The sequence below is a fragment of the Rhinatrema bivittatum genome, chromosome 14, assembly GCF_901001135.1.
Source record: "Rhinatrema bivittatum chromosome 14, aRhiBiv1.1, whole genome shotgun sequence".
Classification (NCBI taxonomy): Eukaryota; Metazoa; Chordata; class Amphibia; order Gymnophiona; family Rhinatrematidae; genus Rhinatrema; species Rhinatrema bivittatum.
This window is the reverse complement of record NC_042628.1, coordinates 44,274,529-44,287,625: the sequence shown is the minus strand read 5'-3', so window position 1 is coordinate 44,287,625 and position 13,097 is coordinate 44,274,529. Positions and strand designations below refer to the sequence as shown.

The window sequence follows — 13,097 nt, the reverse complement described above, 5'->3', positions numbered from 1 at the left end:
ATGGTTAATTAATTTCCAACATGGTTAACTATTCTCCAACTACTCCATGGTTAACCTTATCTTCTATCGTTTACCTGTGTGAATTATAACCTGTCCTTTCTCTTCCTTCTCAGCCAAGTTCTTATCACCCTGTTATATGTAACTGCCTTTTCCGCACCATTGTTATAATTATGTTTACTATGCACCCCTGTTTTATGTGAACCAGCACGATGTGACTGCTGTCTCGAATGCCGGTATATAAAAATCTGAAATAAATAAATAAATAAATAAATAAATTCCTCTGTGCAATTTGTTTGCACAGGGCAACAAAAATGCTTGCACTGGCCCTGCCTACAGGATATTTCGTGCCACCAGTGCTGATAAGATAACCATTCACCTGCGCTTTTTCCCTTTCTTTCAAAGCCTTCTCTAGATTTATAGGTTTATCCCAATCAAAAGTTCCCTCAAGATGAAATTGTAACTGCACATAATCTTTAGTACAAGAATGCCATTTTTTCAAATAAGACATATCATTGGGCTTGTAGTTATACCACGTCCAATTGGTTGGTGTTCCAGCAGATGGTTTGGGCACCAGCATGGAAGCACTGTGCCCCATGACAAAAATAAAAATCTAAATCACCAGGCACTCCCTCTATTGTATCTGTCATTCTCACTCACACACCACAGTCCTCTATAATCACCAAATGGCAAAGGAATACTAGGAGTTTATTTATTTATTTATTTATTTATTTATTTATTTATTTAAAATCTTTTCTATACCGTCATTCAGTATATTACCGTCACAACGGTTTACATAGAGGCACATATAGTAAATTGTACATGTTTCTGTTCCTAATATTAGGGTGGTGCCTTATAAGTTCGGTAATATAGTTTCATAATAAAGTCTATATGTTCAGTGTTGTTTAATCTGTCCTGTGATTACAATAAAATACTTATTTATACATTTCTATTAAGGGTGTAGTAAACAAACCATGACGTACATACATATACTGTGCTAGTGCTGTATAAAGGTTTTGTGTGTACAGCTTTCAGCGTTTCTCTCTTTCTCGCTCTCCTTGTAAAAAGGCTTCTCTAAAGAGCCATGTTTTTAAGCTCTTTTTGAAAGTCTTGAAGTCTCTCTGTAATCTTACCTCTGTGGGCATGGTGTTCCATAGTATCGGCCCGGCCAATGATAGTGCTCTTTCTCTGATTTGTGTTAGTTTTGCAGTTTTTACTGAGGGGATAGTTAGGAGGGCTTTGTTGGCAGATCTGAGGTTCCTGTGTGGTACATGGACTTGGAGAGCTGTGTTTAACCATTCTGCTTTCTCGTCGTGGATTAGCTTATGTATAGTGCAAAGGGTTTTATATTTTATCCTGTGTTCAATTGGCAGCCAGTGTAGTTCAGCCAGTGTTGCAGTGATGTGATCTCTTTTTCTTTTTCCTGTTAAAATTCGTGCGGCTGAGTTTTGTAGAATTTGGAGTGGTCTTATTGTCGTGTATGGTAATCCTAATAGTAGGGCATTACAGTAGTCTGTGCTGGCAAATATTAGCGCTTGTAGGACAGTTCGGAAGTTAGTTTGATTTAGTAACGGTTTAAGTTTTCTGAGGACCATTAGTTTGGCATATCCTTCTTTGACTTTTAATGATATGTGTTTGAGGTTGAGTTCAGTATTATTACCCCGAGGTTCCGTACTTTCTCGGCTATTTCAATTTTCTGATTGTTCTTTAGTAGTATTGGAGATTGGATGACTGTTATGTTTTTTCGTTCAAGATGGAGGAATTCAGTTTTTTCTATGTTAATGACTAGTTCCATTTGATTTAGTAGTTGTTTAATGATGTCAAGGTACATTATTGCTAAGTTTAGTGTTTTTTCCAGTGAGTCTTCGATTGGTAGTAATATTTGTATATCATCAGCGTAAATGTAGTATATGATACCCATGCCTGCTAGCAGATGGCACAGTGGGAGAAGGTAGATATTAAAGAGTGTGGCGGAGAGTGCTGATCCTTGTGGTACTCCAGTGACTAGATTTATTTTTTCTGACAGTGTGTTTTTTATTTGAACTTGATAATATCTGTTACTTAGGTATGATCTGAACCGGGCTTTAGTTTTTTCCATTAATCCAATTTCGTCAAGTCTTTTTAGCAATATGTCATGATTTACTGTATCAAAGGCAGAGGATAGGTCAAGCATTAGAAGGATGTAGTGTTTACCATTGTCAAAGCCTCTCATTATGCTGTCAGTCAATGAGAGAAGTAAGGTTTTGGTGCTGTAATGTTTGCGAAATCCGTGCTGTGATGGGTACAGTATATTATTATTGTCTAAGTGTTCTGCTAATTGTTTCTGAACGATTTTTTCTATTAATTTTGCTATTAGTGGCAGATTTGGTACTGGTCTGTAGTTACTCAGTATAAGTGGGTCACTGTTCTTTTTCTTTATTATTGGTTTAATTATTGCTCCTTTCAGGTTATCTGGAAGGGATCCCTCCTCTAAAGAGAGGTTTATAATTTTTGTTAATGTAGGGGAGACTATGTTAGTTAATTTTTTGATGTCGATTGTTGGTATGTGTCGATTATATGTGGGGCTGGGTTTATCTTTTTTAGTATGGTTTCAGCTTCAGTTTCTGTAGTTTCCTCAAATGTGGCCCAATGTGTACTGTCTCTTGTGTGCATTTTGATTTCTTGTTTTGATGTGTTTGGGATTTTATTTTTCAGGTTTCTAATTTTGTCATCGAAGTAATGAGCTATTTCGTTACATTTGTTTTCAGGTAGTTCTGTGGGAGCTTCTGTTATGTCGTTGGTAAGGTTTTTGACTATGGTGAATAGCGTTCTGGGATTGTTTGAGAATTTTTGTCCTATAGTACTGTTTTTTGGCATCAAGGATTGTTTGTTTGTAGTAGGCTAGATGTTTTCTATATCTAGATAGGTTTTCATTGGTTTTGTGCTTCTTCCAGTCTTTTTCTTTTTTTCTCAGATTTTGCTTGATTTCTTTTATTTTTTGGTTGTACCATGGGTTTGTTTGCTTTGGTTCTTTGATGAGGGTGTGTTTCATCGGGTTGATTTCGTCTGCTAGTTTATTCATTGTTTCTGTCCATGTTTTTGTTACTGAATGGGCATCTTTGAACTCAAATTCTTTTAGTTTTTCGTCTAGTTCGTTTCCTAATGTTTCAATGTTGAATGGCGGTCGGTATTTAAATTCAATTGGTGCTATTCTATGTTTTGGTTGGGGCTTTGTAAATTTGATGGTAGACTGTATTAAGAAGTGGTCAGACCATGGAATTTGTGAGTAGTTTGTTGTAATGTGATCAAAGAAGGTATTATTTATGAATGTGAGGTCAAGGGAGTGTCCTGCTTTGTGTGTTGGGTTGTCTGTAATTAATGTGAACCCTAGGGGTGTCATAATGTCCATTAATGTTCGGCAGGTGTTTGATAAAGGGTGTACGTCCATGTGTAAATTAAAATCACCTAACACTATCGTGGGTTTTGTTGTATTTAAGTGTGTTGTGAAGTATTTTATTAGTGGTGATATATTTAATTCAAGGAGGCTTGGAGGGCAGTAAATAAGACAAATTTGTATGTTGAGGGTTTCAAACATAGCAATTTCATGGTTTGTTGGGGGTATTATGGGTAACAATTTACATTTAAGTTTTTTTTCAGTTATAAGTAGGAGTCCGCCTCCTCTTTTGTTTGCTCTGGGAATTGAGAATACATCATAGTTCTTGTGGGCTATTTGGTTTTTTAAAACAGTGTCGGATTTTTTTAACCAGGATTCAGTTACTGCAATGAAGTTGGGTTTGATGTCATAGAGTAAGTCCGTGATGATTGGGAGTTTTTTGGTTATGGCTTGTGCATTAACTAGTAGGAAGGTGATCATTAGTAGGTTTAAATCTCCACTGTTTATGTTTTTTGTCCTATTTATTTGTATTAGGTTGTTGTTTGTATTTGTTTGTGTAGTGTTTGTAGCTTTGTATTTTATTTTGTCTTTATAGTTTATTAGATTTTTTATACCGCCGTATTGGCGTTAGCCTTCACAGTGGTTTACAATATACACATTTGAAATACAGTAAAACAGTTCAATAAAAGATGACAGCTAAAATTAGTTAAAAGCACATAAAAGTATTTTAGCTGTACAAGTAAAGATAAAATTATAGATGGCTATTCCTCAATATGGTATTCAAGGGTAAAGTTAAGACAAATTAAAACAAAATAATAAACATGCATAAAATATCACACTCATAAAACATAAAAGTTAGTTCTGCCTTTAAAATTGAAGTTTTGGAGCGTTTGTTTTAGTACCTGTAACTAGCCATGAGAGGTTTGATTATTTTCCGAATATGCGCATTTAAAAAGCCAAGTTTTTAAATCAGCCTTAAATTTTTTTTTTATCGATCGTTAGTCTCAGATCTGTTGGTAACTCGTTCCACAGTTTGGATCCTGCGATAGACAATGCGCGTTCCTTTCCTCCCTGACTGACTCTCCCTCGCCTTTTTTGCACACTACAAATACTAAACACAGTAAGATACGTCAAGAAATAATCACAACACAATTTTCCTTACACACTGTGCCGAGCGTCTACACTTCACCCCCTCCCCAGGCGGGACTACAACCCCCCTGTATCCACTGCTGGAGGAGATATCAGTTACTGGGTGCACCCAGATGGAGTTGGCACCTTCTCACCTTTTCCCACAGCAAATAGCCAGCCCTTATCAAAAGATGGGGATCCAGCCCATGCCTATTTCCAAAACCCTAATCCTACCCCATTGGCTGCAGTGGAGGGCAGAGATATCATGCCGGAGCCAAGAGGAAAGACCTCCCAAAAGACATAAATACCTTTAATGACCCAAGGAAAGGAAAAAGTAACGTAAGGAATGCCACACTTACCAGAAAACTACTGGGGGGGGGGAGCAGGTGGAACACCAAAACCCGAACCACATAGCCAAAAAAGATAAGGTGTAGAATGTAGGCAACCAGGAGAACAGAGTCGCCGGGAACACACAACTGCTCAGAACCCTGGAAATCCTCAGTTGTAGGTGAATCAGGTGAATTGTCAGCCATGAGGAAAAAGACAGAATATATGAAGTAAAATTGCCACAAAGCCAGAGAGATTCAGGGGAGAACCACCTGTTCTAAAACTTCTCCCCCCCCCCCCCCCCAACATAATTGTGGAAAATCCCTTTTTGGGACTTACCCAAGAGCTCTCATGGTACAGTAATATTTCACACCTTATATTTGATCATAGGATAGTGATAAGCTTTGGAAAAATCAATGGTCAGTTTATTATAGTCTACATGCATATTTATGGCTTTTCATCAAAATGCATTCAATTTCAAGAATTTTATGCCCATTTCTGTGTAACTAATACCTATACATTAACTTACGTTTTTCCTAAGAAATAAGTTACCTTTTGGAGTAAACAACTTTATCTGCCTCCATATATGGTTAAGCTTTTGCTACTAAAGATTTTATAAATAATTCCAAGCATGCAGTGGTTACATCATCTTCAGTACTTCTGCCTTGTAGCTGTTACTAGCTAGGCCTAAAACACAGTCTCAGCTTATGACAGCAGTTAGCATAACCTAACTGTGATTTCAAGTCTGAAATTCCAAAATTCACCACAGTTGCAGGCGGTTTTCTTATGGAGAGCATTTCTTATTGATTACTGAGAAAAGGGTCCAGACTTGTAGATTTCCCTCCTTCCTCTTGAAAGTTTCATTTTGAATCAGTTGATTTCCTTGCCTAACTTTAGTAGGTAGGAAGATTTTGAAGACTATGCTGTCCTTCACCCACTGGATGTGAGGAGGCACCTTTTGTGATACTTGAAGATCACACTAGTGCCTTTAGATGCTCTGATCATCTTTTTGTTCTGCATGTGAAGCACGGAAAGGTAAGGTGGACTCTTAGGCTATGGTAGTGCACTGGATTGAAGAGGTGATTTTGGCAGTTTATGTGGATGCTGGTGTTCCTTTGCCAAAACAAGTGTATGGGCTTATTCCATTAGAATGCAAGCTGTTTCTTGGGCAGAGTTGCAATTGGTATCTGCTTTGGAGATCTGTAGGGTGGTGACATGGTCCTTTTATAGGTGGCATTGTCTGGATGTCTTGGCTCAGAAAGAGACCTCCTTTGCATCATTGATGTTGAGCTGCTGCTGCAGGATCCCGCCCTTTAAGGGTACATCCCACTGGTCTGACCAGGCCCGACTGGATGAGAGGAAAGTGAAATTACTACTTAGCTGATAATTTCCTTTCCTTTCATACCATCAGACCAGGCTAGGACCCTCCCTTTGCTGCTGATGTTTACTATGCTTTATGCCTTCGTGGTCACTTTGTAGGAAGGTGCAGTTGTAAATTAGGAGAAATGTGTTAACTTTGATGCATCTGAGGGTTTCTCGTTTATTTTGAGCATTCTCTTTCAACTCCGTTTCCTTGTTCTTCTGGAAGTCCACTAGTTTACTGGTTAAAAAAAAGGGGGGGGGGGGGGGGGGGGGATAATTTTAATCCATTACTTTTGGTACCAAGTGATATTGAGCTTCTCCACAGTTAGCTTGTTACAGAAATATGGGCAGGCTGGTAGTGGCACAGAAGTATGTAAGGACTGATAGTGAGTCTGTTGATCTGTCTCCATCTGCTGATTGGCAGGCATAACCCATTGGTCTGGCCTAGTCTGACTGTGGCGACACTTAATGCATCTAGATGTGGGTTGATGCATAATAATATATTCCCAGTCATTTGCTATATAATAACTAGTGCATGAATATTGAGGGTAGGTAGACATCCTAAATGGAATAGGAATAACAGGATGATGAATCGCAGCATTTAGTAATCATTTGTCAGCAATAGAAGTACTGTGAAGAAGGGGGTTGATTACGCTGGTGTGACAGTAGTTAAAGCACTATTAGCTTTTGACCTCTACAGAAACTATAGACATGCTGGACAGGATGCCTAATCTCTCTTCACACTGGGACAAAATATCTCCATTGCTGGATGGTTTTAGAAAGTTGTGACCATTCTGAATTGTACCTGTATGTTGCAATTTATTTACACAAAAAATGTACATTTCATAAGTCCGTTTTCCTATTCCTTGAGCAGGAAGAGGATTCATCATCCTTATCTTCATCTTCACAAGTAAAAGAAGAGATTGATGGAGCAGAGCCAAAGCAGGAGTTCATGGAGGTTGAAGAGAAGAAACCAGAAGTGAAGGTGGAGACAAAAGAGGAAGAGGAGTGTGGAGCAAATGGCACAGTGTTGCAGTCCACATCACCATCTCAGCCACGGAAAAAAAGTTTGTGTAGTAATAAAAATTTGCAGGATATTAGATCCAGAATTTTGTAACATTTGTGATGAATACAAAAATAATTTGACTGAATCATACCATGATTACTACTGATAGGAAAACTCATGTAGTTACTTTTCAGAAGTATTTTAAAATTCTTTTTAATAGTTTTGGGGTTTTTTAATGCTGTATTTACAAGAAAACTGTGTACTTTTGGTAGCTTAAGTATATTTGGTCAGTTGTCAATCTTGATCATTAACTGGAAATGTTACTTTTATATCTTTTAAAATGTTATGCTGTTCTGCATTTACCCTTGAAGATGCTAGGATTAACCAAGATTGGAAGACTCAAGAAATTATTTCACATATACTTGTATTCGATTAGCTAATCATGATTTTCTTAGCGTACAGACAGGAGAATCCAAAACCAGTGGGCTATGCACCTCTACCAGCAGATGGAGATGGAGCAAGGCTGATATCACAGTACATATACCCCTGCAGTGACATCAGCCCGCCAGTATTCTCAGCCTCCAGAGGATGGTAGATGTGCATCTCCCTACTGGGGATTGCTTTAAAGGTTTGAAGAAGAAAAGAGGAGGAAATTTAATTTGCCCTGCTCTCCTGTGGTGATACCATATGGTCCCTCTCACAGTTGAGAATTCCTGAGGTGACTTCCATTGTCCCTCAGATGAGCGCCTTGGTCCAGTAGCTGGTTTTTCAAGTGGCATGGACTTAACTGTAAAAAAAAACCAAACAAACCCTGAAAGGCAAGCCAGTGCAGAAAGCCAAGCGTGGTGGTGAAGGTTTATGCCCTCTCCCCCCGCAGCTGGAGACTGACCTTATACTCAGCCAGGATGGGCTCTGTGCTTAGCATGCAATTCGATGGTCGTTCCTGCCTCCAGTGGAGTTCTGGGGATGGGGCAGCCTGGCGGGTTGAGCAGCCCTTGCGGCTAGGCCCCGCTCCAAAGCTCTGCTGGTTGGTCACATGGTAGGACCGCGGCAGTGTGTTCACGCATTTTTTGTTCAACGCAGGCTGCCCTGTTCAGTTCCATCGGATTGTTCTTGTACGCCCGATTGTACGGCCGTTCTGTATTTGCTTGAACGCCTAGCTGGGTGCCTAATTAGGTACATAAGAGGGCCTACCAGAGCACCCATTTGTGTGCACACGCGCCTTTTTTGCACGCATTTGAGCATCCTGAGGGACCTGAGATTGGGCACTTTCATAGGCACAGTGTTGTGAGATGCCTGTTAGGCATATTGGCTGACTATGACGCCCTTAGGGAAGAAACCTAAGCGCCTTGCCCTATGTGTTGCTTGTCATATTTGGGCATCTCCACCTGGCATTCCCTCAAATTTGCATCAGTGCTGTTTGGAAGCGCAGGGAGATTTACCTCCTCCTGATTTTACTAAGCCTGGCTCTTCCCAGCCTAGTGTGGGAATGGAAAAAGAGCTGCCTGAAGGGTCACCTGATTTTGGAGCTCCCCTAACTGGTTCCTCAACGGGGGAAGGTAGTTAACTGGGCGCAGGTCAGTTGACCCCTGGTTTTGGCATGGATCCTTCTGCCTTTTCTTGGGTAAAATGTTTTCAAGGACTGCACTTCTTCCTTCAGGCACAGTCCCCGGCCAGTCTTAACTCAGAATTGCAAGTCCAGTCTTGTGTTATTATACTCCTTATCTGAGCTCAGTGTTTTCCTGTTTGCTGAGTTCTGTTAATAATCAGATTTTGCTAGTTTGTCCACATTTGCCTTTTGCAGAGAATAGTGGCAGGCTGATGACACTGCAAGGGTTTGTGTACTGTGATGTTAGCTTTGCTTCATCTCCATCTACTTGTAGAGGTGCATAACCCACTGATTTTGGATTCACCTATCTGTACTAAGGAAAAGGAAATTATCAAGTAATGCAGAAATTGCTTACTGATAATTTCGTTTTCTTTAGTGTAGACAGATGGACTCAGGACAGTCAGGTTTCAAAGCTGACGTCATCCTAGATTCACCCCTGCAGTGACCTCAGCCCTTCAGTATGCTCTTCAAAAGCCACTGTGGGCATACTGTTGAAAAAACTTGATTTAAAAACTTGATAACTGTATTCAACCAAACATAAACACTGAACCGCAGTAAGATTATAGATGCCCTGATCTAAGGACTGGATGATGACTTACCTGTAATCTTTTGGAATCTATATCCACTCCATGGGCGAATCTTTGACACCGTTCTTGGGCAGCCGTGGGCAGGCTGCTGAGTCCATCTGTCTACACTAAGGAAAACAAAATTATCAGGTAAGTAATTTCTCCATTTCCTAGCATGTAGCCAGATGGACTCAGAACCAATGGTATGTACAAAAACTACTCCCAATCGGGGCGGTAGGCTGCCTGTGGTCGGCTTAACACTGCCCTTGCAAAAGCTGCGTGCTCCTGGGCCTGAATGTCCAGGCGAAAGAACCTGGAGAAGGTGTGCAAGGAGGACCATGTCGTCACTCAGCAGATGTCGACGGAAGACCGCAGTCTAGCTTCTGCCCAGAAGGACTGCCTGAGCCCTAGTGGAAAGAGCTTTAACCTGAATGGGTAATGGCTTTCCTGTCTCCACATAGGCTTCTCTGACCACCTCCTTAATTCAGCGAACTATGGTAGCCTACGAAGCTGATTCGCCCTGCTTCCTTCCACCATGAAGGACAAACTGGTGGTCCGTCTTTCAGACGAGTTCTGAAATTTCTCGATACCATACCCAAAGCCAATTGGACATTCAAATGGAGGAGGCAGTATTCTTCTGCATCCTTGTGCTTATCTAGAGATGGCAACGAAAAGGACTGAGTCAAATGAAACTCCGCGATTACCTTGGGCAAGAATATTGGAAGTCGAAGCTGTAACACTCCTGGAGTCATCCAGAGGAATGGTTCCTGACACAACAATGCCTGTAGTTCAGAGATGAGATGTGCCGAGCACATATTTATTTATTTATTTAATTAATTTATTTATTTATTTTATTTACTTATTTATTTAGAGTTTTTATATACCGGCAATCATGAAAACATATCTTGCTGGTTTACATAGAATGGGGGTGCAATAAAATACTTAAGAACTTAAGAACATAGAACTAGAACTGTGGTGACAGAAGGTACAGTTACATTTAACAAAGGTGGCCAAACTTGGAGTAGGAAAAATAGAAAAGAGGATAGAAATGGTTAAACAATATACAATTTAAATGTAGTATACAAAATAAATGTTATAAACCTGAATTTGCAAGTTTCTTATATTTGAAAGTTTCTTATATATTTGAAAGTTTCTTATATACCGCTTATGCATAGATGGTCTAAGCGGTTTATAATTTGGATAGCACATACATAATTTAGAAGATAAAAGTATAGGCATTGAAAATAAAATACATTTAAATAAAATAAAATAGAGTACAATGTGTTAAGGCAAATAAAAACACGACGTAATACAGAGGAAAAATAGCATAGGTGGGATGATGATATTAGTCTGTATATGTTAAATTGAAAGCAGTGCAATAGAGATATGTTTTCAGTTTTTTCTTAAATTCCTTCGGATTACATATGGTTCTAAGAGAGGATGGGAGGGAATTCCAAAGAAGAGGACCTGCCACTGAGAGAGCATGTTTTCTTGTCACTTCTAGTCTCGCGATTTTAACTGTTGGAAACTCGAGGAGGTTTTTGTCTGACCACCAAGAACACCATTTTCAGGGTTAATAAATGCAAGGAAAAACGGCATGGCAGCCGAAAGGAGAGGGGCCTGCCAAAAATTCCAATACCAGATTAAGATTCCACAAGGGAACCAGCCACCATAGGGGTTGGCCGGAGGTGCTTCACCACTTTCAGAAAACAGGCCATGTCCGGATGAGCCGACAGGCGGGTTCCTTTCACCTCACCCCTGAAACAGGAGAGAGCCGCTACCTGGACCTTCAAGGAGTTAAGGATCAAACATTTATTCAAGCCGTCCTGAAAAAATTCCAGAATTAGTGGGATTTTGACCATCTGAGGGGAAACACTGCATTCCTCACACCAGGCCTCAAATACTCTCCAGACCCGTACATACACTAGGGACGTAGAGAAATTCCGCACACAGTGTAAAGTGGCAATTACTGCCACCGAATATCCTCGCTTCATTAGACGAGCCCTCTCGGGCCAGACCAAAAGACAGAATAGAGTCGGATTCTCGTGAAGGACTGGTCCCTGCTGTAGCAGGTCCCTGTGTGGTGGGAAGCACAGGGGGGTCTCTGCATGTCCGCATATGACAGAAGCCAGGGCCATTCTGGAGCTACTAGTAGGACTCATCCCCTTGTCACTCGATTCTGCGAATGACCCTTCCCAGGAGGTGCCATGGAGGGAAGGCATATAGCAGCTCCTCTTCTGGCTAGGTCTGAATGAGAGCATCGATCCCCATGGTCAACTGATCTTTTCTGCGATTGAAGAATCGGGGAACCTTCACATTGTGAGATGCGGCCAGTAAGTCAATGGATGGGAGACCCCAGCGATCTACTACCAGCTGAAAGGCTTTGGCCGACAATGCTCACTCTCCTGGATCCAGACTCTCCCTGCTTAGAAAGTCTGCTCTGACTTCTTTTCCTGCAATGTAGGAGGCTGAGATCATCTTTAGATAGATCTACTTATGGAATGGGCAGAAATACATCTCCTGTGACACTTGCTGGCTTTTGGTTCCACCCAGGCGGTTGATGTAGGCTACCGTTGTTGCATTGTCTGACATTACGCGGACCGCTTGACCCTGGAGTATGTGGCTGAATTGTAGACACGCCAATTGACTGCCCAGGCTTCCAGGCAATTTGTTCCAGAGGGCGTCTTCCTTGGTCCAACAACACTAGTCCGTCAGTTCCTGACAGTGTGCTTCCCAGCCCCAGAGGCTCACGTCTGTCATGAGGATCAGCCAATTTGGAGGGGACGGGGGTACAGCCCTGCCCACATGAGCATACTTCCATCGGTAAGTGGAGGAGAATTAAATAGTCTTGAGACAGTGGGTTCCAACATGACAGCAGGGAGCGTTGAAGTGGTCGCATGTGTGCCCTCACCCACAGCATTACAAGGTTTCCGCCATCAAACAGAGGTCTTGAAGATTGCTCCACCCTCGTTGTGCGTATCTTGTTCATCAACAGACACATTTAGAATATCAAGTTCCTTATCCACGTGGTCGGGAGGAAGACTTTGCCCTGCTTGTTATTGAACTGGACTTCCAGATATTCCAAGGAGTAGGAGGATTTGAGACTGCTTTTGTCTAGGTTTATGACCCGAGTTCCTGAAGCAAGGAGGTCACCCTGTTGGTCACCTGGAGACTCTCTTCCATGGACTTTGCCAGGATCAACCAGTCATCCAAGTTGTCCCTTTTTTTCAACGCTGTCGCTATGACCACCATAATTTTGGAAAATGTTCTGGGGCTATTGGCCAGGCCAAAGGGCAGTGCCCGGAACTGATAATAGCGACTCAGTCCTGCATAGTGTAGAAAATGTTGATGTTGCCAGATTGAAATATGTAGGTAGGCCTCTGATAGGTCCAGGAAGGTTAAGAGCTCTCCTGATTGTACTGCCATTATCATGGCAGTACAATCAGGGAAACTTTGATAAAATGAGAAAAATAGTTAGAAAAAAACTGAAAGGTGCAGCTGCAAAGGTTAAAAGTGTTCAACAGGCATGGACATTGTTTAAAAATACAATCCTAGAGGCGCAGTCCATATGTATTCCGCGCATTAAGAAAGGTGGAAGGAAGGCAAAATGATTACCGTCATGGTTAAAAGGTTAGGTGAAAGAGGCTATTTTAGCCAAAAAAAATCCTTCAAAAATTGGAAGAAGGATCCATCTGAAGAAAATAGCATAAAACATTAGGGATGTGAATC

The 13,097-nt window shown here is 41.0% G+C and overlaps 1 protein-coding gene across 1 annotated transcript in view; it reads left to right on the top strand.

Annotated features, from left to right (window-relative positions):
• CREBBP (CREB binding protein) overlaps nt 1-13,097 on the top strand; it is a 918,877-nt gene that overhangs the window by 482,787 nt on the left and 422,993 nt on the right. Inside the window, exon 16 of the mRNA XM_029576620.1 lies at nt 7,062-7,254. Coding sequence (XP_029432480.1) covers nt 7,062-7,254 — 193 coding nt within the window. The remainder of the gene's footprint in view (nt 1-7,061; nt 7,255-13,097) is intronic.